Source organism: Macadamia integrifolia, chromosome 14 (genome assembly GCF_013358625.1).
Source record: "Macadamia integrifolia cultivar HAES 741 chromosome 14, SCU_Mint_v3, whole genome shotgun sequence".
Taxonomy (NCBI): domain Eukaryota; kingdom Viridiplantae; phylum Streptophyta; class Magnoliopsida; order Proteales; family Proteaceae; genus Macadamia; species Macadamia integrifolia.
In genome coordinates this window covers 30,607,005-30,634,166 of record NC_056570.1, presented here as the reverse complement: position 1 = coordinate 30,634,166, position 27,162 = coordinate 30,607,005, and the positions used below count along the sequence as shown (strand labels likewise).

The 27,162-nt window shown below is 40.6% G+C and overlaps 1 protein-coding gene across 1 annotated transcript; it reads right to left on the bottom strand.

The window, feature by feature from the left end:
- Positions 1-1,412: 1,412 nt before the first annotated feature.
- On the bottom strand, positions 1,413-17,124 carry LOC122061392. The gene is made up of 3 exons (XM_042624639.1): positions 16,931-17,124; positions 2,386-2,514; positions 1,413-1,835 (listed from the first exon to the last, which is right to left on the bottom strand). Exons 1-3 carry the CDS (start codon positions 17,036-17,038, stop codon positions 1,689-1,691), a joined length of 384 nt encoding a protein of 127 aa, XP_042480573.1. The 5' UTR covers positions 17,039-17,124; the 3' UTR covers positions 1,413-1,688.
- Between the last annotated feature and the right edge of the window lie 10,038 nt (positions 17,125-27,162).

Genomic DNA, 27,162 nt, shown 5'->3' with positions numbered 1-27,162 from the left:
AACTAGAAAGTTGAGAATCCCCATTATCTGTCATAGAACGAGGGATGGCAGCAGTCCTAGCTCCACCTCCACGTTCTCCTCACGTAGAAGCTCCACCACCACGGCCTCTTATTGTAGCTTCCCTTCTTGGCCTAGGTGGCAAGCCCCTCAAGTCGTCCTTGTCCACCTCAGCCTCTTCATCCACTGAATTCTCAATTGAATCAGTAGAACTCTCTTCCTCATCATCCGATGGGTCCTTAGTACCCATATCCGACTCCGACCCAGATCCAGCCACTTGTCCTATCCCCAAACTTGGCACATGTATTATTTAATATGTCGCCAAAATGGGCCAGCAAATCAGCAATTTAAAAAAATCCTTGGTCATTCATCAAAATTCAAATTTCAAACATAAACGGTTCTAAGGTTTGGAGATCTAAAATTATCATCAAAAAATAAGAAATAAAAAGATAACTAATATCTGAAAAGAGCTGGAACAAAAGGGCTGGGAATAAAATAGAAAAATATCGCCTAATGCCCCCTCTTCGTCTTCGTCTTCCTCTAGATCAGAGGGATGTCGTCGCCATTACTCTCGTCAGTAGATGAGTCGGTATTCTCACTACCCTCACCATCAGCACCACCACCAGCCTTGCTATGGCTCACCTCTGGTGCCACTACTGCTTCGCCATCAGTCTCATCACCATCCTCATTATCATCATCGGAGCCACTACTGGCCTCGCTAGTGTTCGCCTCTGCTGCCACTAGTGCTCCGGCATCAGGCTCATTACCTTCATTGTCATCATCATCGGAGCAGCTACGAGCCTCGCTAGGGTTCGCCTCTGCTGCCGCCACAGCTTCGGCATCAAGCTCATCACAAACATCAACATCATCGGAGCCGCTAAGCTTGTTTCCCTGTCAATGAACCAAGAAAGATTACCATATGAGACTGATCAGTATCATCTCTTAGAATCACACCAAAAGAAGGTTAATGTCTACCAAATTGTTCATTAGAAAATATATGCAACTGTACTTTCTAAGATTTATCTGTAATTGAAAGATAATGAGATTGCAAATTATCATTCTCAATTCTCTGAAAGGAATTATTGAAGAAAAAAGAATGAAGAATTTATTGTGGAATTACATAGAAAGGATTGAGTAACCATGGGAGACAGAATCTCATAAACTAAAACTTCTTCAATGCTATAAAAGGGAATTTAAAATTGGAATTCTTCATTGCACTTACATTCTTATTGTTGTCAGGCGTTGATCCAGCAGGACGAACGTTTTGAGCCCACTATATTAATCAAATCAGAAAAAAATTAAACTAATGCTATGCTTAGGATTATGGAGACCAATTTACGGGTAAAAATCAGCTTACATTATTTGCTGCTATTTTGAAAGCTTCTCTATGTAGTATATCCGGATAGGCGTCTTTAACGCGTTGTATTTCCTCCCTTCCAATGGAAACCAATTTACATAATCGGATCACATTTATAAGAGAATATGGAACAAAACTAACAACAGAAATTATCTTTTCATTCCGGGGGAATTTGTGCGTGGAGTGATAGTATAGATTAAAGAATATGGACTTTTTCTCCTTACTTCAGAAAAAGATTGTAAGCAGATGGAATTCTTTTTCTCTTCTCACCTGCTGCTAAAGTCCAAGCTAAAAACAAAATGTGTGTGTGAGAGAGAGAGAGAGAATAAATCTTTTATTCTTGAAGAACGAGTGTTAAGAAGTATCTACGTTTGACTGCAATGGGTGCCATAAGGAGCAGCTGTTCGCTGGATATAGAGGAGGAAGCAGTGAGAGATTGGCCAGATTTCCCCTTACTTTTATCTGCTGAAAAGCCTTGCATCTACATGGCATGAACACAAAAGATTATGAACTAGGTATTTCTTAAGAAAAGATTATGAACTAGGTATCATTTTTTTTTTTTTTTTTTTTGTAGATAGGTGGGGTATCCAACTTTAGGCCGACTAAATCCCCCGGGAGCTTCTGGGCCCTAATGAACCTTAGGCAGGTAACCCCAAGGAATTATGGAACAACGAGTTTTGATCACAAGACCTCGCTTCTTGAGGCGGAGTCTCATGTCCCCTCCAAGCCAGCTGCACTAATCCCTTGGGTTTAAATCAGCAAAATAATCTAAACAATCTAAAGTTGAATTTGACTTTAGATTACTTTCTTTTCCAAGGCTTTTTTTTTTTTTTTTTTTTTTTCTTTGAGAAAAGATATCAACCAAATCTCTTAGGAGGCCTTAGTGTCTACATGCATTAACCCTTCAGTTTAACTTTTGGAGATTAGTTCACTGGCAAGAGTGAATAGTCTTTATTCTTTTCTTTCTATTCTAGAAAACTCATTTATTAGATTAACCAATATATATATATATATATGCATATTAAACTCACCAGATTGTTGGCTTCAAGTCTTGGCTTCTTAATCTTTGGCGGAGGTTTCGGCACCACACCTGTTTCGATGTACCTTTCAACTTCCTTCAAAGATCGAAAAAATGTTTTCTCCAAATGATTCCAGTAGTACTGCATAATTTTTCAGCTAAAATATTAACAAAAAGGAGAAACTAGGAAAAAGAGAAAAATAAAAATATTTGCATAATTAGATCAACATTCCCTTTTGGATAGGTAATTAAAATCTAGTTACACAGTATTGAATGTTATTTGTCAATTAAATAACCTATCTCATAGAGATAAATAAGATAAATACGGAAAAAAAAAGTTTGGTGAATAGAATATATTTAAAATCCAAAGAACATCCCTCCAAAAGGAGGAAAGAAAAGAAAAAAATAGATGGAGAGAACTTTGCAACACACTTGACGGCAAACTAAAGAGGAAAGAAGCAAGGTCCGATAATGAAGAGATACGCTTGAGTGAATCTCTGCCTTCTTGTGTTCTTGGTACTCATCTATCCGACTACCATAATGGGTCGGGTGGGCTAGGGCTTGAGGAGGACGCCCAAACCCTTTCTAGAGTCAATAATGAGTGTTGTGATTGTCCCCCCTTAAGAAGGACAACTCATGTAGAACACCAAGTCACATCCATCTCGCCAAGTACAGTTCAGGGGGGCAGTGATTCTTCACCATGAGGAGATTGCATGAGCAGATGAAATGGCTCTTCGTTCATCTCAAAGGGAGATAACAATAGCAGGTCTTCACAAGAAGGACAAAGGAACAGCAGCCGCAGAGCAAACCAAAAGGTCTGAATGTCTGGTTAATGCTACAAAGTGAATAATGAAGGTTTTATATTGGAATGTTAGGGGCTTCAAGAAGACTATATCTCGAATGACCTTGAGAAGTATAGTGGTGGAGAAACGTCCAAACGTTATATGTTTAACAGAGCCAATGGTAGACTCCTCTACCTTTCCAGCTTTGTTTTTCAATAAAATTGGATTTGACGCTGATATGATTTATAACAATAGGGAGGATAAGGTGCCCAACCTTTGGTTGATGAGGAGGAGGGGGATGTCTAAGCCTTCTATAGTATCAGAGTCTGATCAACAGCTTTCTGTCAAGATTGAGTGGAAGAACAAGCATTTTTTTTATTAGCAATTCATGCTAGCAGTTTTAGGGTGAAAATAAGAGATTTGTAGATTGAGCTTGCATCAGTTCCTGTTATGGAGGAGCCATGGCTTATGATTGGAGACTTCAATTTTACTCTTGCATCACATGAAAACAGAGGTCCAGGCGCTTTCAATTTGGGCTCAGCGATGGAATTTGATGCCATGATTGATTCCTGCTCTCTGATTTAGATTCCCTCTTAAGGTCCTAAGTTCAATTGGTCAAATAATAGGAGGAGAGGGAACGTGGCTGCAGTTTTGGATAGGGACCTGTGCAACGAAGCCTGGCTAAACCACTTTCGGGACTATGCCCAAACAGTGCTCCAGCGAGACTTTTCAGACCATTGTCCAGTTTTTGTCATTTCAGAGGCTTGCCCTAAGCCAGGTAATTGCCCATTTCGAGTGCATAAATTTTGGTTAGATGCTTCATCTTTTATTCAAGTCATTCAAGATGCATGGTCATAGAGCATCTATGGTTGATCCAGTTTTATCTTAACCCAAAAGCTTAAGAGACTTAAGCCTATTATTCAAGCTTGGGCTAGACAGGTCTTCTCAAACTTTGAACTGGAGTTGATTAAAACCAAGGAGGCCTTGGCTGAGATTCAGGGTCAAAATGAAGTTTCAGGGATGGACGGTACTCTGTTTGGGAAGAAACGGATGCAAAAACAGCCTACATGAATGCTTTAAAAATTATGAAAAGTTGTGGGTGGAGAAATCCTATATTAGATGGCTTAAACATGGAGATAAGAATTCTAAGTTCTTTCACCTCTATGCAAACATTAGGAGGGCAAGAAACACTATCAGAATGGTGTAAAAACCTAATGGGACCAAAGTCAGTGATAGAGATGGGATAGCGGCTTACATGATTGATTATTTTCAATCTTTTCACAAGAGTATGACTATCAATGAGCATTTGGAGCTTCTGAATTCCATTCCTGCTTTAGTAGATGAAGTTGACATGCTCTCTTTGGATGTGATTCCTAGAGCAGTGGAGATCAAGAAAGCGGTTTGGGTCCCAGGATATTTTTTCAAGCACTGTTGGGATGTGGTGGCAGATGATTTTGTTAGAGCAGTCAGAGAATTTTTTTCTCTCAGGAAAAATGTCCCCATGTATTAATAACAATTTGTTATCTTTGATTCCAAAAGTAGATGGAGATGTTACTTTTGATAAGTTCTGCCCTTTATGTATGGGAAATTTCTTATGCAAAGTAATATAAAAAATTCTAGCCACAAGGATGTTTTTTTTCTCACCAAGGCTGATTTCAGAAGAGCAAGGGGCATTCCAAAGAGGCAAATTAATTCACACAAATATTGGTTTGGCCTCTAAAATGGCTGATATTATATTTTCAACCACCAGAGGAGGAGGATTTGGCATTAAGATTGATGTTCAGGAGGCTTTTGATACCATCTCGTGGGATTTTATATTACAAGTGTTGAAGCATTTTGGCTTTATGACAAGTGGGTGAATTGGGATTTATCAGATCCTTTGCTCATCAAAATTTTTAATCCTTTTGGATGGAGGGCCTGTGGGTTACTATAATGTGGAGAGGAGCTTAAGGCAAGGGGCCCCCATGTCTCCAATTCTCTTCATTAATACGGAAGAGGTTTTGTGTAGTGGCTTGCAAAGTTTGATTCGTGATGGGAAAATCAAACCTCTTCAGGGACTTAGAGGTGAGTCAATTCTGGTTCACCTTTTATTTGCTGATGAAATATTTATATTTACGAATGCACCTATTAAATATGTTAGAAATCTCAATGACTTTCTGAGGAAGTATCAAGATTTTTTTGGGCAGCATGTAAACCTCGAAAAAAAAAGCTCTTCATGGGGAGAATCAGGCCTTCTCACATGAGAGATATTTTAGATGCTTTGGGTATTTCTATCTGCAACTTTCCTACAAAGTATCTTGAAGTTCAGATCTTCAAAGGCAGGGTGAAGAAGAATTTCTTATTTTTTGTTATGGATAAGGTGAAGGAGTGCATATCGGGATGGAAAGGAAAGCTTCTTTCGATGGCAAGAAGAGTTCAATTGGTGTGCTCTATGGTGTTGGGAATGCCTATTCACAACTTGTCAATTTATTGGTGGCCTAACTCCCATATCAGTTTGATGGAGAAGTGGATGAGAAACTTCATCTGGACAGGTGATTTGGACTACTCTAAATCTGTGACGGTAAAATGGGATCAGGTTTGTGAGCCCATGGTGGAAGGAGGATTGGGGATTTGTAGACTCTGTGACATCAGTAAATCCCTTTTGCGTAAGCAAGTTTGGAATATTAAACATGGAGTCTCAGGTATGAGTAGGCTTTTTAAAGCTAGAATTCTTAGAAATGTAAATCTCAAAATATCTTACAAATTCTCTTCTGTTTGGCCTAGATTTCGTAAAGTTTGAAACTTTGTATCTAGCAGAGAGCGATGGACAATTGGCAGTGGTCAAGATAATAGACTATGGTCTAATATCTGATTTGGAGATAAATCTATTGCTGAGACCTATGGATTAGACTTTGACTTCATTAAAAATTCCTCCCTGAAGGTGGCGGATGTTATTCAAAACTCTCAATGGGTATTTCCTACTGCTCGCTCTCCCCTTCTTCAAAATTATTTTGACATTGCTTCCTCTATTAGCTTGCCAAATTCTACCATGAAAGATAGGTGTTTTGGAGCTCTACAACTTCTGGTATTTTCTCTTCTATTTCAGCTTGGTAAGAGATCAAGAAGCATAATCCTAAAGTCCCTTGGGGCTCCATGGTCTAGGGTAAATTCTTGCAACCAAGACAGTCTACTTTTGGTTGGCACTTGATGCACAAAAAGCTGCCCATAGATGATATTATCTCTGCAAAAGGTACTCCAATGGCATCTATATGCAATTTATATGAGGAGAACTCTGAGTCTTTTAATCATCTATTTATGAAATGCAAATTTGCAGTGATGCTTTGGAAAAAATTTCTAGATTCTTTTGGAGTTTCTTGGCCTGACATGGAAGATCTGGGCCTTCTAGTTCAATGGTGGCTTAGAAAGCGTAGGGTGATAGCTCTTAAGGAAACCTAGTCCATGGGAATGGTTATAGCGGCTGATAATCTTTGGAAGGAAAGGAATCCTAAGCGCTATGAAGGCAGGAAGCTCAATACTCTCTGCATCTTCGAAAAGATTAAGAGAGATTCCAAGATTCAAAAGTCACCATTCTAGATCAGGTCAAACAACTTTCTGATCTTAATTGTTGTCGGAGTTTGGGTTTGCTCATTGATCCTAGATGTCCTTTAGATATTTTGGAAGTGTTCTGGTGCAAGCCTCCTCTAGGATGGGTGAAATTGAATGTGGATGGTTGCTCTATGGGTAACCCAGGAAGGGCTGGCGCATGTGGAGTTATTCGGAATAATCTCGAGGCTGGGATTGGCTCTTTCAAAGTGTTCCTTGGGGTTTAGTCAAATTATGTTGTAGAATTCCAAGCTTTGATGGAAGGCATTCAAATGGAAAAAGACTCAGCTCTTTGGATAGAATCTGCAACGGTGGTGGTGCTTGTTCAATCTAGATCCATTCCAAGGTAAGTTGCTTAGGAATGGATGTCGCTGAACACATTCTTAAACTCTATAGATTGAAAAATACCTCACTGTTTCAAGGAGGCCAACGATATTGATGATTTTTTAGCAAGGGATGCGGCAAAAGCTGGAACTTCAGGAAAAATGTTTCTTTTCCAAACCGCATATGGGATGTGGTTGCCCATGATGCAGCATCTAGGCCTAGATTTTGGTTTTGATTTTTCAGATGGCAATGCCAAAGGTGGGGGCTAAAAATCAGTTTCTATGGTGTATCTTGTTCTTTTTCCCCATCTTTCTTAATGAAATTTGAAATTTTCTAGCGAAAAAAAAAAAACAAAGAGTACATCCAAAAATAGAGTGATTAAGGTCCCCGAGCTTCGGCATTGCCCTCATCAAGGGCCCTCAACCATTATCTACAAAAATGAAATCTTGGTCGAGTCTTACGTCAAACTCTACCTCCCCTATAATGTGATTCGGGAAAGTAACCAATGTTGCTGAATTTCCATACTTGGCTGCATATTTAGATAGCCGGTCCCCAACCAGATTAGCCTCCCTAAAGTAGTTCCAATTGGTGGACTCGAGAAATGACTGAAAATAATTCTAGTCCTGCATAAGAAACCAATATATCATCTTTGGATGCACTACTGACATAATTTCCATAAAAAAAGTTTTTATCCATAGAGATGACACATGATGATTCATAGCATGTAAGATTCCTTCCATTAGGCCACGAAATTCTAGTACATAGTTGGTTTGAATCCTAAGAAATAACTTAAAAATCGAGTATTTCACTCGTTTGGTCACGAAGAATACCACCCACACCTGCTCTTCCTGAATTACCTATAGAGCATCCGTCCAAATTTAGTTTCACCCTCCCTCCCACGAAAATTGTTTTATACCAAAATATACAAATGACACTTGGATTAGGCAAAGAGGCTTGCAAACCTAGTCTTCTATAGCAAATGAGGTGTATGCGGTTGACTTAACAATCTCTAAATCAAGATTAGCCTCCTGCGAATCCCTTATGACCACACTATAGATCTGATTAAATTTTTTCTACATTGACCTTCGAATCGTCTCCCATTTCACTCCCTCCAAATGTTGTCAGCCAAGGACAAATCCTGCAACCCAAGGTTCCTTCACAAACATGATCTTTCTTTAATTTCCTTAATTAGCATTTGACCAAATTATCCACACAATTGTGATCATTCCATATAAGGCCAAAGCATTCAATGAACTTCCTCCATACTTCTAATGCATAGCTACATTTCAAGAAAATATAGAAGACAAGCTTCTCCACACAAATTGCATTTAGAGGCTAAAGGAATGTCTTTCCCACAAATAGCTTCTTCTGTTGGCAGCTTACCATGCATTGACCTCCACCCAAATGTTGCTTGTGGAGGATGCAGATGCGTCCCCCAAACAATGGAAAATTGGGAGATGCTAACAAATTTTATGCCAAGACAAAACGTCAATGAACGACCCAGTCAGTGAGTGTGCAACTCCAGACACATCTATCCTCAACATTGTATTGAGTCAATTTTATTGAATTTTCTACTTTAAAGTGTTTCTCAAAAAAGAAGAGCTTACCTCCAGGAACCTCCACTTAAAGTTTGTGATTAAGTTATTCCCCACTTGTTAAGGGCGCTCCTAATCAGCACCAAATGGCTGTTTTTTTATCCACGTATCTTTTTTCAAAGTATTCAATTATTGTGGTCAAAGCTGATTTTGTTAGTAGCCTTAGTTTAGCTTCGAAGGGTAACGGCATTGAACTATTTTTTTGTTTCCGTTGGCAACTTCCTAATTCATTACTCAAGTAAATTTTAGACATGCTTTTTCAAGTAGAATTTTTTTACAATTTAGTACTTAAACCCCAAAACCATTCAGATTGTAACCCTAATAGGAAAAAGGCCCCTACACTATAATGGAGAGTCTGCCTTTAGCCCCAGGAAGTAAAGAGCTATGACTAAGTCCTTGAATTCACTTATGAAAGGTACAACAATCAATTGGAACCTTTAACGTAAGGAAAGCCTAAGGCCCCAAGCTACATTAGAGAAGAAATCTAGTTGACCGTGAATGAGAATCAATCAGTGGAGTTTACTAGAGAACGAAATATATCATATATTTTTTTTTTTTTAATTTGTTAGATCACATATATTAAAGAAAAAAGAAGAAAAATATGGAATGTAGAGAAGATGAAGAAGATGACTAGAATATAAAGGAGAACCCACCAGAGGATGAGATAGTAGCTCAGGGTTCTGAGATTTTGTTCACCGGTTGATCCCTCCCGTGGATGTGGGGTCCACTGGTGGAGATCGACTGGTGAGGCACGGAGGGATTACTAACAAGGTCTCTGCCCAGATTTCATCCTTAGGATATTTTGACCTTCTGATACGAATTTGTACCCTTTGTTCGTATCTGTTAACTCTGATTTGTCCTTACCACCTGAGCTGCTTTCTAATCACAAATATGTTCCTTAAATTACCTTGTTTTGATATGCACAGGGATTACTAACAAAGCTATGACCAACCCCAGTTGGGCTTTCGATATATTGTTTTAAAGGCATATAAATATGGTCTCGTGTAGTGCTCGCATTGGTGTCTTACCCCCTCCCCCCACTAAGGTGGCACCTTGTTGCCATGACTACTAAGATGGTTGTTGTCATACTCTCATGATGATTTCACGCATACATTCATACAGTCTCATAAATCAGTAATTAAGGTACAATCTCAAAGAATTACACAACAACATGAGCATACATAAAATAATCCGAGACAAAGAAGGGACACAAAGGAAGGGAGTTATCGACTGATGGAGATTGGAGAGAATGCTTAGATCCTTGAGTCTGGTCACGACCCTAGTGGATGCTGGCCACCGAAGAGGGGTATGTAGCTTCGGCTCACTGATTTCTGGAGGGCTTCCTATAGCCCACCTCAGACGTTGAATGCATCCAAGGAGGGTGCTCCTTTGGACAACATTATGGAAACAGGTGCTCAAGCGGAAGAAGGCGATCAAGGGAAGGAGCCACTCGCTACTGCCCCCTCCCTTGCAGCGGTTGGTGGTGAAGAACAACCTGCTGCCCAGATCCCCAAGAAAACATATGCAAAGGCTATAGGGAGCATCCTGCCTGAAGTTGATGATCTCCCTGACCCTGTCCGCGCAAGAACCTCAACAAAAGGTAATAATACCTCAGGACGCATATGAGGATCGTCTAGGGAGGTATCAATATGCCCTTATTGGTAGACTCAATTTTCAATTCCTCTCTTTGGACGATGTTTGTAAAGAAGCTCACAAATCCTGGAATCTCAAGGGTCACATCAAGATGGTGCCCATGGGTAAAGGGTTTACTATTTTTCAGTTTGAGAAAGAAGCAGATTGGCATCCATTTGGAAGAAAAGCCCCTGTGAAGGTAGGATGGCAACTCATGCATTTTCAACGCTGGTGCCCGGATTTCAGTACAAACAAAAAGCCAGTTAAAAAAAAATCTTGTTTATGTGAGGTTTCCAGACTTGCCTATAGAGACGAGAAGGTGCTACTGACAATGGCTAAGGTTGTGGGCCTCCCAGTGGCTCTTGATCATCGCACGAAGATTGCCATGTACGGGAACTATGCTCGTGTCCTATTGGAGATGGATGCGGGATCTGTGAGACCTGAGGAAATTCAGGTAGAGTGACGGCAGCCAGGAACTGTGAACTTGTTCTAGTCTGAGCAGAAATTGCTCTACACGGATTCAATGGGGCAGTGTGGATTTTGTAAAAAAGTGGGACATGTCCTATCTGATTGCAGAGAGAAGAAGATAGCAGACTTGAGAGCTCATCGGATGCAGACTAATCAAGGAGTCCCAGGAGCAGTATATGTCAATGACTGTCTTAGGGGAACGGTGGTGCCTTCCACCTTTTCTTCTTCACATCAATCTCAGCAGGGGGATGCTCGTGATGCTGGTGAAGATGAGGCCACCTTACACGGTGGTAGTGAGGAGGCATTGGGGACTGCCGAACAGGCCATGGAGGAGAGAGAAAATATTAGGGAGCACTCTCCTATTTTGGAAAGCTCCTTAAACATGGTAAGTGGGGGCGTGGAGACTCCTAGGGAGGATATGACACATCCATCAAGGAGACCTCCTTTGGGCTCTAATGTGAGTTCTCTTTCCATAAATAATAGGAATTCTAGTCAACATGAGATTTCAAATTTTGAAATTGCTAACAATCGGCATGGAGATCCTCGGTTGGAGGTTGTGCTCGGTTTGAGTCTAGAAGTGGGTCAGGCAGTAGCGGGTATGGATCTTGGACATACCCAAGGTCCTATTAATTAGACCTTTGGATCTTAGAATGACAGCAGCCCAGATACCAGCGATCAGCACCTTGAGATTGTGCACAGGAGCACGTGTGTTGCCACCAGTGATGGTGCCAATCGCGACGATGCTCATGAGGCAGCTGCAATGGTAGATTCAACGGCTATGGCAAGGGAAGAAGGGCAGCAAGACTAGGTTAGAATGCAAAGAAAGAAGGGAAAACAAGTCCAGAAAGTGGAACGACCAGCCAGAGTCGACCAAATCCTAACATCTAGGCGTCTATGAAAGTCCTCTTCTGGAACGTCCGCGGAATTAAGAAGGCATCAGCTAGGATTGGCTTGTTGAAGATAGCCCATGAGAATTCTCCTGATATCATTTGTATGGTCAAAACAATGGTGGATGCAAATAAATTTCCACAAAGCCTTTTTAGTAAAATTGGTTTCGCAAATGATTTTATTCATAATGAAAGGGCTGACGTCTTTCTGCTGATGGCCATGCGGAAGGTGGATAGTGTGCATCCTCTCTACATCCTGTGTGGAGGTGTGGCTTTGAATCCTGCCTCTTTCTTTGTATCATATTTCTTGTTCTTTTTTCTATACTTTTTTCTTAATATACATGATCTTTTAGCGAAAAAAAAAAGGTTTGACGTTCATCCCAACCTTTGGATCATGTGGAAGCAAGGCCTCAGGAACCCGTTAATGTCCTCCATGTCAGAGCAGTAGTTATCAGTCCAAGTGGAGTGGAATGGTAGAATGCTTGATGTCTCTGTGGTGCATGCAAAATGCCTAAGAGCAGAAAGGAGGTCTTTGTGGATTGATTTAGTTTTAGGTGGTTCGGGAGCATCGAGAATGATTATTGGGGATTTCAACGCAACCCTCTATGATCACGAGAGAAGAGGGCCAGAAAGATTCTCTATTGGTGGAGCCTCTGAGTTCGCCGCCATGGTAGATGCTTTAGCTTTGATCCAAATCCCTTCTTCGGAAAGAAAATTTACTTGGACTAATAACCGAAGAAGGGGTAATATATTGCTACGGTTCTCGATAGAACTTTTGTGAATGAAGAGTGGATGAAGGTCTTTGATGATTGCATTTCAAAAGGTGCTGATTCGTGTTGCATCAGGCATGCTTCTCTGATGGCCTGCTCGGGTTCTTCTATTAAGCCCAAAAATCGCCCTTTCAGGCTAAATACTTTTTGGATGGATCACCCTCAATTTTTAGATGTGATAACTGAAGCTTGGCATAATAGCTTCTCAGGATCCCCCACTTTCATCCTTGCGCAGAAGCTAAAGACTCTGAAGTCTATTATTAGATCCTGGTCTAGGGAAGCCTTCCCTAATCTGGATCAAGAGGTGATTACATCCAAGGCAGAGCTGGAGAATATTCAGAGAAGCATTGAGGAAGAGGGCCTCACTGAGCAACTTTTTGATCAGGAAGCCGATGCCAAGACCAAATACTGGAAAACAATGGAAAACAAGGAGAAAATGTGGATTCAAAAATCCAAGGTCAGATGGCTTAAGGAAGGAGACAAGTGTTCCATATTTTTTCACGTCATGACCAGGATCAAGAGATCCAGAAACACTATCAGATGCATCACTACTAAGAATGGGGTTGATATTAGTGATCGAGATCAGATAGGATCCTATTTGGTAGAATTTTATAAGACATTTCACAAGAAAGTAGACCTGGAGGATCACCCCCATATTTTTAACTGCGTTCCCAGAATTCTTCAGGATTCGGACCGAGAGATGCTGGATGCCATTCCCTCTGAAGAGGAAATCAAAAGAGCAGTGTGGGACCTCGATCCAGATAGCTCTTTAGGCCCTGATGGCTTCACAAGAGCATTCTTCAGAAAATGTTGGGATATAATCCATGACGATGTCTACAGAGCAGTCAAGGGATTTTTTTCATCAGGTATTATTCCCCGTGGTATTAATAATAATTTCTTGTTATTAATTCCTATGGTGGAGGGGGCCAAATCTCTAGACAATTTCATCCATTATGTATGGGGACTTTTTTTTTTACAAAATCCTATCTAAAATCATGGCCTCTCATATCTCTACTGTTTTTCCAAAATTATTTCTCAAGATAAGGGAGCCTTTCAAAAAGGGAAGCTTATTCAAACAAATAACTGTCTAGCCTTGGAATTGGCTAACTTAATGGGGCAGACCTCTAGAGGGGGCAATCTTGGACTCAAGGTAGACATCAGAAAGGCGTTTGACACTATCTCCTAGGATTTTCTATTCCAAGTGCTCAGACAGTTTGGTTTCTCTAGAAAAATGATTGGCTGGATTCATACCTTACTTCAGTCGGCCAGGATTTCAATGCTCTTGAATGGTGGTCTTGTGGGTTTTTTCGAAGCCAGCAGAGGGCTTCGTCAAGGAGATCCCATCTCCCCCATCCTGTTTATTATTGCTGAAGAGGTTCTCTACCGTGGCATGATTGACTTAGTTGCCAAATCTCAGATAAAGCCTCTATCAGGTCCTCGTGGTGCTGATGTCCTTACTCATCTCTTATTTTCTGATGACGTCTTCATTTTCATGAATGCTTCTAAGAGGTACGTTAGAAATTTGAAGTCTTTCCTTACTATCTATCAAAAATGCTCTGGGCAGTTTTTTAATTTAGAGAAAAGTAAGTTGTTCTTGGGGAAAATTCCTTCATTAAGGAAGCAGTGGATTGCAAAAGAGTTGGAAATTCCTTGCTGCAACTTCCCAACAAAATACATGGGTGTTGAGATCTTCCAAGGACGAGTGAAAAGAGACCCCCTTTTCCCTGTTATAGACAAAATTAAAGCCAAGCTGGCTGGCTGGAAGGGCAAACTTTTGTCCATGGCAGGGGGAGTTGAAGTTGTAAAGTCTCTCATCTCTGGAATACTATTGCACAGCTTTTCAGTTTACTGGTGGCCTGCTCCCTTAATCAAGAATCTTGAAAAGTGGATGAGGAATTTTATATGGACTGGTGAGATAGACTCTTTTAAGGCTACCACTATCAAATGGGATACAATTTGTAAACCCAAGGATGAGGGGGGTCTTGGCATCAGAAGGCTGCGTGAGCTTAATATGGCTCTGATTGCCAAACTAGCATAGTCGATCAGGGCAGAAGATTCCCAACTGAGCAAACTGCTTTCAGCAAGGTTTTTATCTTGCTCAGGCCTTCTTAGACGCTCTTATAGGCGCTCTTCCATTTGGCAGGGTATAAGAAGAATATGGTAATTTATTTCAGACAATGAGAGATGGATCATTGGCAGCGGAAGGAAAATAAATTTTTGGAAAGATAATTGGCTTGAGCCTAAACCCATAGGGGTTATCTCTGAATTGAACGAAGGGCTTTTCTTAAACCTTAATCAAACTATGGCTAACTTTATTGTTGATGGGTCTTGGGCGCTGCCTCCAGCGCAATCTAATTTTCTTACAGAGATCTTCCAAAGGATAGAGGCCATCAAGCTGCCCTCTCTCCATATGGAGGACAGATGCATGTGGAGCATAAACCCTATGGGGACCTTCTCAGTCAATTCGGCATGGAACGGCTTGAGGTCCTCTAATCCCAAGGTTCCTTAGTCCTCTTTTGTATGGAGCAAGCATATTCCACCAAGACTATCCATTCTGGGCTGGTGCCTGATCCATGGGAAAATCCTGACTGATGACCAAATTCAAGCAAAGGGTATCCATCTCCCATCTCACTGTGACCTATGTGGCTCCTACTCTAAATCCATTTGCCACTTGTTTCTTGATTGCATATTTTCCTCTAACTTATGGAAAATGATTGTTTGTCTTTTTAACTCGACATGGTCTTCTAAAGCTTCAATAACTTATTTGGTGTCTTAGTGGAAAAACAAAGCTAAATATTGGCCCCTCAAAGAGGCTTGGGTGACCGCCTTGTTCTCTTCTCTGGCTGCAATCTGGCAAGAAAGAAACCAAAGGCGTTTTGAAGGGAAGAAAAAAAGTTTAGACATGATTTTTAGCAATATTAAAGGGGACATCCACTTTATATCTAGTAGCCAAAAATTTTATCCCAAATCTGTTGAGGACATTACCTTGTGTAGAATATTACATCTCTCTACGTCTTCTCAATGCTCAAATCCTATCCTAGAAGTTCACTGGTGCAAGCCCATGCGTGGTTGGGTGAAAATTAACATAGACGGCTGCACTTTGGGCAACCCAGGGCGCGCAGGAGGGGGAGGTGTATTCAGAGATCATGATGGTAGAATGCTGTTCAGCTATCACATTTTTCTAGGTGTCACTGACAATTTCTCGTCTAAGATTTAGAGTATAATTAAGGGGATTTCTCTTGCTCGTGAAAGAAATTTTAATCACCTTTGGATAGAGTCAGATTCCTCTGCAGTGGTTGGCCTTTTCCACCATAGGCTTATTCCTTAGTTTGTTTGTTAGGCATGGAACCACCTTCTCAGTTATTTAAATAGCATTACTTGGAAGATCTCACATTGTTACAGGGAAGCTAATCCGATTGCGGATTATTTAGGCAAAGATGCAGCCAAGACTAGGATCTCTTCTGACGATGTAATCCTCCCTCATCGCATCATGAGCGAGTTTTTTTTAGTTAAGGTAGGAAGAATGAGATTTAGATTTATGAGATAGCGGTAGTGAGTCTCCGCTGATGGCAATGCAGAAGGTGGAGGGTCGCTTCTGGATTTTAGGCTGTATTATATTTTTTTACTTTTTTTCTCTATTTTAATACAAATTCTGACCTTCTAGCGAAAAAAAAATAATCCGATACTCTAGTTAAGGGTGCATATGAAGAAGTTAAATTTCTGTCTGGGGGTCTTGATGAATGTAAGGATAATATTACTACTGATCAACAGGGAGAAACTGAAGTTGGATTTCAAGATTGGAATGCTACTAGTCCCGGTACATTCTCATCAAGATTGGCCCTGTCCAAGCAAGAACTATTTGAGCTCTACAAATCTTAACCAGAGGATGATAAGCTTAATATATTCTACCTAAATCATATTTATGTTTGAAGTCGGATGACAATGATTCTATTTTTAATGCAAAAAAGCAAATCATCAATAGAAAGGGACCATTAACACAATTAACACTAAATCTTGTTATGGATTTTATTATAAATCCAATATCATAAACAAACTATATAATAACTGTAACAAATCTAGGGATACTTAAGAGTCCGAATCAAGTCCTCGTACGAGAATGGTTCTCATACGGTGTCTAATCTACACATGGAGTCCACTTGATTTCACATTGAGTGGATTTCATGTGGAGATCAGGCACCGTACGAGAATGGTTCTGGTATGAGAACCTGATCCAAACTCTCTACTTAACATCTAATTATAAATCAAGAACTGATCAAACTTTTTCAATGTATTATCAAAATAAAAAGTTCTACATTCAAGAAACATGAATTTCATTTTTAGTTGGAAGAAATTAAGTTGCCCTAGTGATGCCTCTATTATGATTGGTAACAGAAAATCTAAGGGATCTCCCATGGTCTTGAATAGTCCGAGGTTAGGAATATAATTAGGAGACTAAGTAACCATATCAAAACAATACCAGTTCAACAACTTTATTGGAGGGGAAAGGGAAGAATTTACCCTATCAGTTCTCCCTTTATGCCCTTTAATATCTTTACGTTTCCTTTCTTCTAAATACCATTCTGATGGTCTCGCCATGAGATACGCCTTTATTTCTTCACGTCCCATTTTACAACGTTGTGATGGTGATGGAGGAAGAAGATTCACATAAACAAGGATAACTAACAAGAGGTGGTAGATTAAGAAAATGAGGCTTTCTGTTCAGTACCAGAGAGAGATGGAAATCGGGATAGAGATGGCCTCTTTAAGACATAGACTCAGGAAGTATTAACCAATATGGATCAGTTTCTCCAAATTAGGAAACTCCATATCAGTTATCCTGTATTCCAAGATTATAACCATCTACCATATTTCACTCTCCACATACATGGCAAGTGTGGTGGCTATAATTAAGGATACAACCATGCATATCTTCACTCTCCATATACATGGCAAGTGTGGATATGCACAATTATCTATCATTCTATCATATTTCACTCTACATATACATGGCAAGTGTGGTGGATGTAATCAAGGATACAGCCATGCATATCTTCACTCTCCATATACTTGGCAAGTGTGGATATGCAAAATTATCTACAATATCCACACTCCATACAATATGGCAAGTGTGGATCTCCTACCATTGTAAGACCATAAGTATATGATAATCTTGTAATCTGTAGATGGTATATGCATATTTTGTAATCCACCTAAGATAGTATCTTCTTGTATATATATAGGATTCAAATCAATGAAAGACTCAAGGCATTACTTCACTGTTTATTGTTCTCTCATGGTATATCAGCAATTAAGGTAACAATCACAAAGAATTACACAACAACGTGAGCATACCTGAACCAAGGACATAATTTTTCTTTTTTTCCTTTTTGTTCTCTTTAGGCTCCAACGAGCCAGTGTGAAAGAATCCTTCTTCTTGTTGCTGGTACTCTTCCCAGCACGAGAATATCTTCACGAACCTATAATGGCTGCTGTACTCACCTCTCTCCAATCCCCAACTAATGAAAACCCTACTCTCTTCAACAATAATACAACTATACCCATCACCCCTCTCCCCACTTTTCCTGTTCCCTCCACCATAACTGCCCTCTCCCACATGCCATCTCATCACTTTCTCTCCATTAAGCTCGAGCCCAAAAATTTTCTATTTTGAAAGACACAAATAACACCCTTCCTTGAGGGACAAAACCTCTTTGGATACCTAAATGGAACCATTCAACGCCCATCCGATCCTATTACTGCCATTTAATGGCATTGCTAGGATAACTCTCTCATGAGCTTACTTATTGCATCATCAAGTGAAAAGGTATTTCCACTCATTGTTGGGAAGACTATCAGCCATGAGATTTGGGAAACACTCACAACTGCATTTGGTTCCCCTCCACCACTAGATTGCTATCCCTACACCTTGCTTTACAAGATTTGGTTCATAAACCAGATGAATTCATTACTACCTTTCTTCACTGTGCCAAGATTTCTGATGAACTTTCTACCATAAGAAAACCCCTCCCAATGGAGGATCTTAGTATTTATGTTTTGCATGCTCTTAGATCAGAGTATCGTGATATTATTCCCTCCCTATTATGCCGCACAGAGCAACTGTCCTACACAGACCTTCATGCCCTTCTTCTCAGCCATGAATTTCATCATGGAACATCTCTAAATAAGTTAACTAAAGTTTCTTCAACTGCGGACTCCCCTGCTACTCACAGTGTTCAGCCCCATCTTAGCCAAGGTAACACCTATGACCCACCACGATCCTCCCCTAATTGTGGCTCCTTCCGTGGTAGTCATGGAAGGGGGCGTGGTTAGAATGGACATCTCTATTGTGTTATTTGCTAGTGCACCAATCATACTGTTGCAACTTGTTACTACACCAACAGTTGTGCCAACCATTATACCCTACTTCACCTCATACCAACCATCACTTCCCTCCTAACAACTACCCCCCCATCCGCCCATCACACTGTCCTCAACCCACCCCCACCACTACAACCTACACATGGTTCCCAGACACTGGAGCATCCCACCACGTGACACTAGATCTACACTCCCTCTCCTCCTATGATCCATACTCTGGTCTGGATAACCTACATGTTGGTAATTGTAAGGGTCTCATCATCTCTAACACTGGTAAAACAGTTCTCTCTTCTCCCTGTCGCTTCTTTCAACTCTCTAATGTGCTCCATATACCTACAAAAACTAAGCCTTTACTTTCTGTCCAAAAATTTTGCACTTTTTTCTTTTTTGCTAAGAAGTCATATGTATTCAAAAGAAAGAATGAAAAGAATCTACAAACAGGCTACACCATTTGGAAACTGAGGGAAACTACTCCACCTTCGACATTGCCATCAGCAGAGAAGAGACCACACCAAAAACCAAATGCCAACAAGGAAAAACAAATTACATTATTTAAATCAGTATTTAGGCCAATTTTGACAATCTACCAAAAAAGATTACACTGATAATGGTGTATTCTTTGAATTTCACCTCTCTTTTTTTGTTGTAAAGGATCGGCAAACCAAAAGCTTCTCTTCATACCGGTCCAAGTAAAGATGGCCTTTACACGTTCTCCATAGCATTGTTCCTAATCTGTATGCCAATATTGCTAAGAGGATGTCCTATGATGGGTGGCACCATCAACTTGGCCATCCCCATGCTTGTATTCTACATCAAATGATCATTCAATATAATTTACCTTGTTTTTAAAATAAATTAGGATCATTATCTTCTGCCTGACAATTAGGCAAGGCTAGTAGACTTTCTTTACCCCCCCTCCCCTTCTTGTTGTGCATTTCCCTTGGATGTTATTTTTAGTGATGTTAGGGATCCCACACCTCTCTTTTCTCTGGCAGGACATCGTTATTTTTTACTTTTTCTTGATGATGCAACTAAGTATATTTGACATTATCCACTACTTAAACAATCAGATGTGTTTTCAGTTTTTTAACAATTTTAGGCCTCCATGGAACATTATTTTGAAAGAAAAATAAAATTTGTTCAAACAAGCTAGGGTGGGGAGTATCACACTCTTCCCTAATTTTTTTCTCACCTTGGCATTCAACATCGCCTGGCATGCCCACTGGCGATTGTTGACCGGCACCATCGCCATATTAATGAAATTGGACTTACTGTAGACACCCAATTTTGTCACCATCCCCTGGCTATGATGACATACAGATCTTGGATGCGACTTTCATTTCCAATCGACAGAGATGATAACTGACTGAGGTAACTATTCCTAGGAGCATTCCACACTCACCCAAAATTCCTAGAAAACCCGCACGAGAGAAAAGAAGGGTCAAATTATGACATTTCATATACAAAGAAAGCTGGTCAAAGTGACCGCACAGATGTATAGTGCTCAGAATTACGATTCCAACGATATATGGTACATTAAAATTGGACCATCAGATCTCCCGCAACCATTCCAAGAAATCACACTCTAAGTGCCCAAACCCCGCCTTGTGAGCACCCATGCATTGCCTTAAGTGCCCAAACCCTACCCATGCAAGCACCCATGCCTTGCCTTGAGTTGCCAAACCCCATATGCACCCAACCAAGCCCGACTTGCACTTGACCGAGCCTCGTGTGTACCCAACCAAGCCCTGTGTGTACCCGGCTGAGTCTTATGCATTTTTTACTATGTCCCACACATTCCCGCACCCATGCTAAAGCCCCAACACCTATACAGTAGCCCCAGCACCATTGCTGGAGCTCTTGCGGCTGTGCTGGAGCCCCAACACCTATGCTGGAGTTCCAGCACCCACACTGAAGCTGTTACACCCCTGCCAAAGCCTCTACTGCTCCCACCAATAATTGAAATCCCCCTTTCGGTAGCTAGATCAGAGAAGGAATTCCCTCTTCACCTGCCTATGTACCCTACACTACCCTGCTAGTGTACCCTACACCACGGCCTCCCATTGGTCCAAAAAGAAATCTTTTCCCATGATTGGTCAAAAAAAATTACCTTTCACCCCATTGGCTATGGAAAATTACCCTCCACCCCATTAGTCCAAAATTTCTCACTTTCACCCCATTGGTTTAGAAAAATTACTTTTTACTACCATTGGTTAATAAATTTTCTCTCTCCTCCCTATTGGTCTGAAAATTCTATAAGTACCCCCTCCTTTGGATTTTACACAACAAACAACACACTAACATTACACCCACAACACCCTATAGTAGTGAAGCTTTGCCCTATCTCCTCCCCTTCCCTCCTTGAGGTTTTCCAAGTCTATGGAGAGATCTTCATAATCTTCGGATCTTCGAAGTGTTCTTTGAGCCTTCGGGACTCTTCAATCCTTTACTTTCTTTGAGTGAGATCTTTAAGAAATTTCCCTCCTAGCCCTTTAATAGCTTATCCTCAATGGAAGCTTTGTCTGAATGCCACCTCAACCTAGCCCTCCGATAGCCTATCCCTAGCGGAAGCTCTGTCAGAGTGCCACCTCAACCTAACCCACTGATAGCCTATCCCTAGTGGAAGCTTTATCAAAATGCCACCTCAACCTAGCCCTCCCATAGCCTATCCCCAGCAGAAGCTTTGCCGGAGTGTCACCTCAGTCAAAATCTGAAAGTAATCGTTCCTAGCCAAAACTCTGTCCGAATATCATCACAGTCAGCATCTCTCGAGAAAGGAAGTTGGAGGTCAAGACCATCTTCCCCTGGACTGGGAAATCTACAAAAAAGTTCGTACTAGCATCAACTAGGGGGTCCACCGCTCTTAACCTGAAATGGGGGTTAAGCTCAGGTATAATTTCTCAATAGATTTAGCACAATGTAGACTTTATATAGACCTTGTTTTAGTGTACATAGTCATTTAAATTCAGTCAATATAAATATGTGTGATGACTTAGTCATGCATGCGAAATAGGAATAATTATGAAAAATGTTCGTTCTTAAGCATCTAATAGGAAGACTGGTTGAACAGGGCAGATTGGGTGCCTAACACCTTCCCAATTCTGTAACCTGACACTTACCTCAAATCTTTGGATCACACCAACTTTCGGGCCCTTTTCTTAGGAATCAGGCCCACCCCTGGGTCCTAGACCCATAACCCTAGGTGGTGACTCTAAACCCTTTTGCATGATCCTGATCCCCGTATTGGACCATTATTAAATCCCTATCTTAAAGGATGAACTTTACACTCTTGCAAAATAGGCCTCCACGTATCTCTGAGCAATGATACTGCGGTGCGGGTAAGGATTAAAGTATCGGTATCGATCACCGTATTGGTAGGTCAAAATTAAGATACGTATTGGAGGGTATCGTATCGTATCGGAGATACGCTAAGATACGCACATAAATGGATAGGGAACACATTTTTATACACTTTTGGATAAAAAAAATAGTTAAAAAAAGCTATATATAACATGTAGAATGCATAAAAACTTAAGTAGAGGGTATCGTATTGATAGACAAATATATTGAGTTGAAAATGTTCCAAATGATGAGGTTTGAGTTTCTTACAGTTTTTTCTTTCCTCATTGCCATTGCCACTATGATGAGTGCTGTGAAGAGTGTTGTGGTGGTTCAAATCCTTGGCTAGGACTTTCTTCTTTTTTGGGGGATTTTTCTTTTTTTTTTAAATTAATTTTGGAATTAAAAAATTAAAAAAATATATTTTTTTGAGAAAAATAAAAAAATTCCATGGAAGTTGTAGAACACTTATTTTTACATAACATATAAAAAATCTAAACACTTTTAACCATTGAGCATGAGTAGATCTAAGAAATTTGAAAAAAATTGAAACCCTCGTTTTCTCTTGAAAAAAGTTTGTAAATCCTTATAAATCCAATGATTTCATGTAATAATGATGCACAAAATGTGATTCTAAGTATGATGAACCTTAGATTTATAAAAAAAAAAACTTGAAAATATAAGGTTAAAGTTGAAAAAAGTGAGTAAAGATTCAAGAAATTACAATTCAAATGTTTCAACTTTCAAATTCAAGCCTTCAAAGTTCTTCTTGGACTATGTTTCTCTCCTTTGAACCATTCACTTCCACAATGTTTCTTTCAATCTACCATTTGAGTCTCTAAAAAGGTGTGTGAATCAAAGGGGAAGAAAGAAGCAAAATATAGAAAACTGTTGGTGAGAGTGTGAAGTGTTTGTTTCAAACAACAAAAGGCACATTCACACTTAAGTAGCCATATCGTACTGTATCGGTACATATGGCTCGATACGGCTCGATACTGCACGATACCTTCGATACGTATTAATATGGTACCGATACGTATCGATACTCTCAGGAATTTTTAGATTTTCAAAAGTTCGTATCGCAGAGTATCGTACGTATCGGTACCAATACGGTATGGTACGATATGATATGTACGATACGTCGATACATAAAAGAGGGCCCAAAATTCCCCGTAGCGTATCATTATGTATCGTGTCGATGCCTATCGATATGGATACGTATCGGCCGATACGGTACAATACGCACTGATACTTAAAACCATGGGTACGGGGCCCGTAAGGTAAGCACACATGACACACCCCTCCCTTATGATAGAAAAAGAGAGGAGAGAGGATAGAATTAATGCAAGCCTTTTTTCCTTCCCCACAAAGGACGGAATGGCAACCCATTTTTCTCCGGCCACTACCCTCACAGTGGCGACGCCACTGGGGATAATGTCAAGCTTTTGACACTAGATGCTACCATTAAATGCAAGAATATTTTCACCACATCTGTTTGAAAACATGTTTGGCTAACCCCATATTTGTAATTGTACTTGCTAACTGCATCATGCATCGTGCTCGAAGTGAAATCATTTGGCAAGGGACTCCCTAGAAATCAGTGCATGTCATGGAGAGTACTTTGAGAGCAAATGGTAGTTGCTTCCTATATAAGGGTGTGGGGTATTATTAAATGGAGAGGATGTTCATAATTATTCCAGCACCCTCAGGGAGGTCCATACACTTTATGGCATTACACTTTTGCACACAATCACTCATGGTTCCACCACCCTATGGCCAATTGCTTAACCTCGTGTGTAGTCACAAGTAATGGGCAAGGAATTCACCCCCTTGATCTCATACCTATGGGTATATCAAAAGGATCACATATCTTGTGTATATAGATCCTGTCAAGGAAGCCTTGTCGGTCCTATTGCATCCACTACATATTTACATCATATAGGAAATAGATGGAGAACGCTAGGAACGCCACAAGCTAATCTGTAAAACTTGTTTGCGGTCTTGAAAAGAAATTTTCCTATGATATATTATAGTCATAAAGAAATGCTCTCCTAAGTGGGTTTTAGATAAAAGGTGTCCTTCCTCCTAAGAAAAGAAATATGGATGATTTGGCATATGTGATTCGGGCTGATTTCTATCAAAGCCCTGCAAAATGCCGAATTATCCAAAAGACCCGAGGAAACTAGGAGAAATGTTACCTAGTGGGATAAGAGTAAGAAAAGCATGACTTTATTGGCAAAGAATGTATTAATAGGGGTATTCTGGTCAAGCCATTTGTATAAATCTCTCGCTTATGGCATTGAGTGGACTAGGGGCATCAACCCCTACCCACTCCCTACCATTAAGTGGACTAACTTTGGATGGATCATTAGTTGTTAATCTAGTAAATATGTGAATAAGGGGTTGAGTATTAAAGAATCTTAAAATAAACCATTTTTGGTTCAGGCACTATTTCATACCTCAAGTATTCTTTGCAATCCATTTGGACACGTCAGGGTAGTCGGTTAACTCACTTAAGTCCAGTAGCACCTCCTTCATCTCTCTGAGATTTTCTACTGCCCAGTGATTATAGCCCAGTTAGTATGGATCCACATGACCTCGAATCACCCAAATAATCATGGGTCCATCCCGTAAAGACTTTACAAACAAAAATGGCAAAGGTCAACAGAGGAATAGTCCAGATACTAAATGCACTCCAAAACCCTCCTAGGGCTGAACCAGCACAAGCTACAGGAGAGCTGGATCATAACAGATCTATGGGTCATCGTAGGAACTCTTCTCGAGTTGACTCAGGAGAACCAGAGCAAGTTAGGCCAATCGGTCCTAAAGAAGCTTCACCTACCCGTCTAAATGGTCAATGGGGAACCTACTCCAGAGTCCCTCCTCCCAAGGTACTGATTGAAGATGAGGAAGAAGATTTTGCAACACACATTAAGATGGAACCTCTAGAAATGGAGAGAGAAAGAAAAGTTAGAGAACAATTAGAAAAATTAGAAAATATACTCTGAGCAGGGAAGAGTTCGAAAAGCTAAACAGTGGATTCAGATGAAATAATTTTCTTCTTCAAGGCAAGAATTCCTCAGAAATTCAAGTGGTAGACTGACAAATTTGACGGTTCAGGGGACCCCAAGGCTCATCTCAAGGTTTTTCTCATCATCGCCAAGTCATGGCAACTAAGGTGGCTCACACAGTTAGAGTCATCCCAAACCCAGAATTGGACAATAGTGATGAAACCCTTCACCAAGCAGCACTCATATAACACTGAAGTGGATGTGAAACGTCGAGAGCTTGAGATGTTAAGACAATAGCCTAGAGAAGGATTCACCGCTTTCTTGATGAGGTTTAGGGATAAGGTAGCCAAGATGGCAGATCGGCCTTCAAAAGTAGAGCAAGTGGAGATGTTGATTGAGAACTTATCAAAGCCTTATTATGATGTTCTTTACTACCAATATCTATAGACCTTCGATGCCCTAATAGCTACCGGTACACGTGTAGAGAACATAATTCTGAGAGAGACCCAATAGCAGGGATCTTCCCAGGATGTAAGTAAGAACACCAGATTGAGACGGGGAAAGGGTCCTGAAACTAATGTGGTAGTCATGGTCCAGCGGTCAATTTCACCTATCACCTCTTCACAACCCTTTATAATGCAAGCAAATGCTCCCTCCCAAAAGGCTCCTCACCCAAGAAGACAATTTTCTGATTTAGGAATGCCAGTGACAGTAGTGTATGAAAAGCTAAAGAAACAAGGATTGCTAGGGATAGTGACTCCAAGAATAATCAATAACCCTCCTCTAGCTTGGTATAGAGACCATGAATATTGTGCTTACCATACTTAAAAAGGCCACACCATTGAAAGATGCATAGGTATCCTGCATGTAATCCAGGATTTAGTTGACAATAGGACCATTAAAGTCAAGGTTAAGCAACCTCCCATTGTCAATACCAATCCACTTCCCGATCATGTGAATAATCTAGATGAAGAAGCCGCAGAGAGTGATCCCACTCAACTCATTGTACCTAGAGCTCGAAAGAATCACATGAATGTCTGCGCTTACAGGAAACTCATGAGTTAAAGGGCCAGAGTCACGAGGACTCCCAAAAGAAGAGAGTCATTGAAAGAAGAATCAAAATATCAGACTCCCACCGTTCATCCTTCCTCATCAATAGAAGAATCCACCTTACCATATTACCAACCTCCACCATACCTCCCACCTTCACCATATTACCAACCTCCACGATATCATCAACCTTCACCCCACCATCAAGGAGGAGGAATTTCCTCATCCTATCACCCCCAATCTTCATATCCTAACTCTCACATTACATCACCTTCATACCACCTCGCTTTGTATCCCTCATCACCCTCATACCAATCCCACTTTCAAGTTTTGGTGTACAACCCAAAAGAAGGATGGACAGATGGATACAATTGGAAGAATATGTTTGCATCACTAGATTCCCCAAAGATGACTTCATCAACAGGATAGTGAATGCTTTAGGAGAAGACCAGGAGGGTGATCCCACTTCTCCAATTTAGCCAACTATAACTTCGGAGGATAATCCAGAGGTGATTGAAGAAATTATAGATGGTCTTCTCAAGGCAATAATAGCATTGGCCATAGGGGAGCAAATCAAAGAGTACACCTGTAATATCCCGCTTCTTAAACCCGGTCTGATTTCGTGGTTGAACCGGTTTAACCATGCAGGAACCGAGCCAGAGGATGTTAGAGCGAGTTCCTTATGGGCTATGATGGCACGGGTGACCTTAAACACCGGCTGGCCCGACAAGTCCGAGCCAGTGCCAGAAGAGACGGGAGTGCCCAAACCGTGTACGTGCACCTACCATAAGGCTATGTACGGATAGAACAGGTATTATATCCATATTTTAAGGTTATATACGTATGCTACATTGTATGCTTGGGGTAGGGTCCGAGCCGAGGTCCGAGCCCGGTCAAAATCCCAAGTTTTTACTCTCGGATGGGTATGTCAGGTGGGTACACCCACCCACCTGAGTGACCCATCCATCACTA

Excerpts from the sequence above, each read along its gene's own strand:
- LOC122061392 (XM_042624639.1), bottom strand. The coding sequence starts at position 17,038 with ATGGGACGTGAAGAAATAAAGGCGTATCTCATGGCGAGACCATCAGAA. Across the intron at positions 2,515-16,930 it reads ATAAAGGGAGAACTGATAGG|TACTACTGGAATCATTTGGA; the intron begins GTAAATTCTTCC and ends AAAATTATGCAG. Across the intron at positions 1,836-2,385 it reads GACTTGAAGCCAACAATCTG|ATGCAAGGCTTTTCAGCAGA; the intron begins GTGAGTTTAATA and ends CATGCCATGTAG.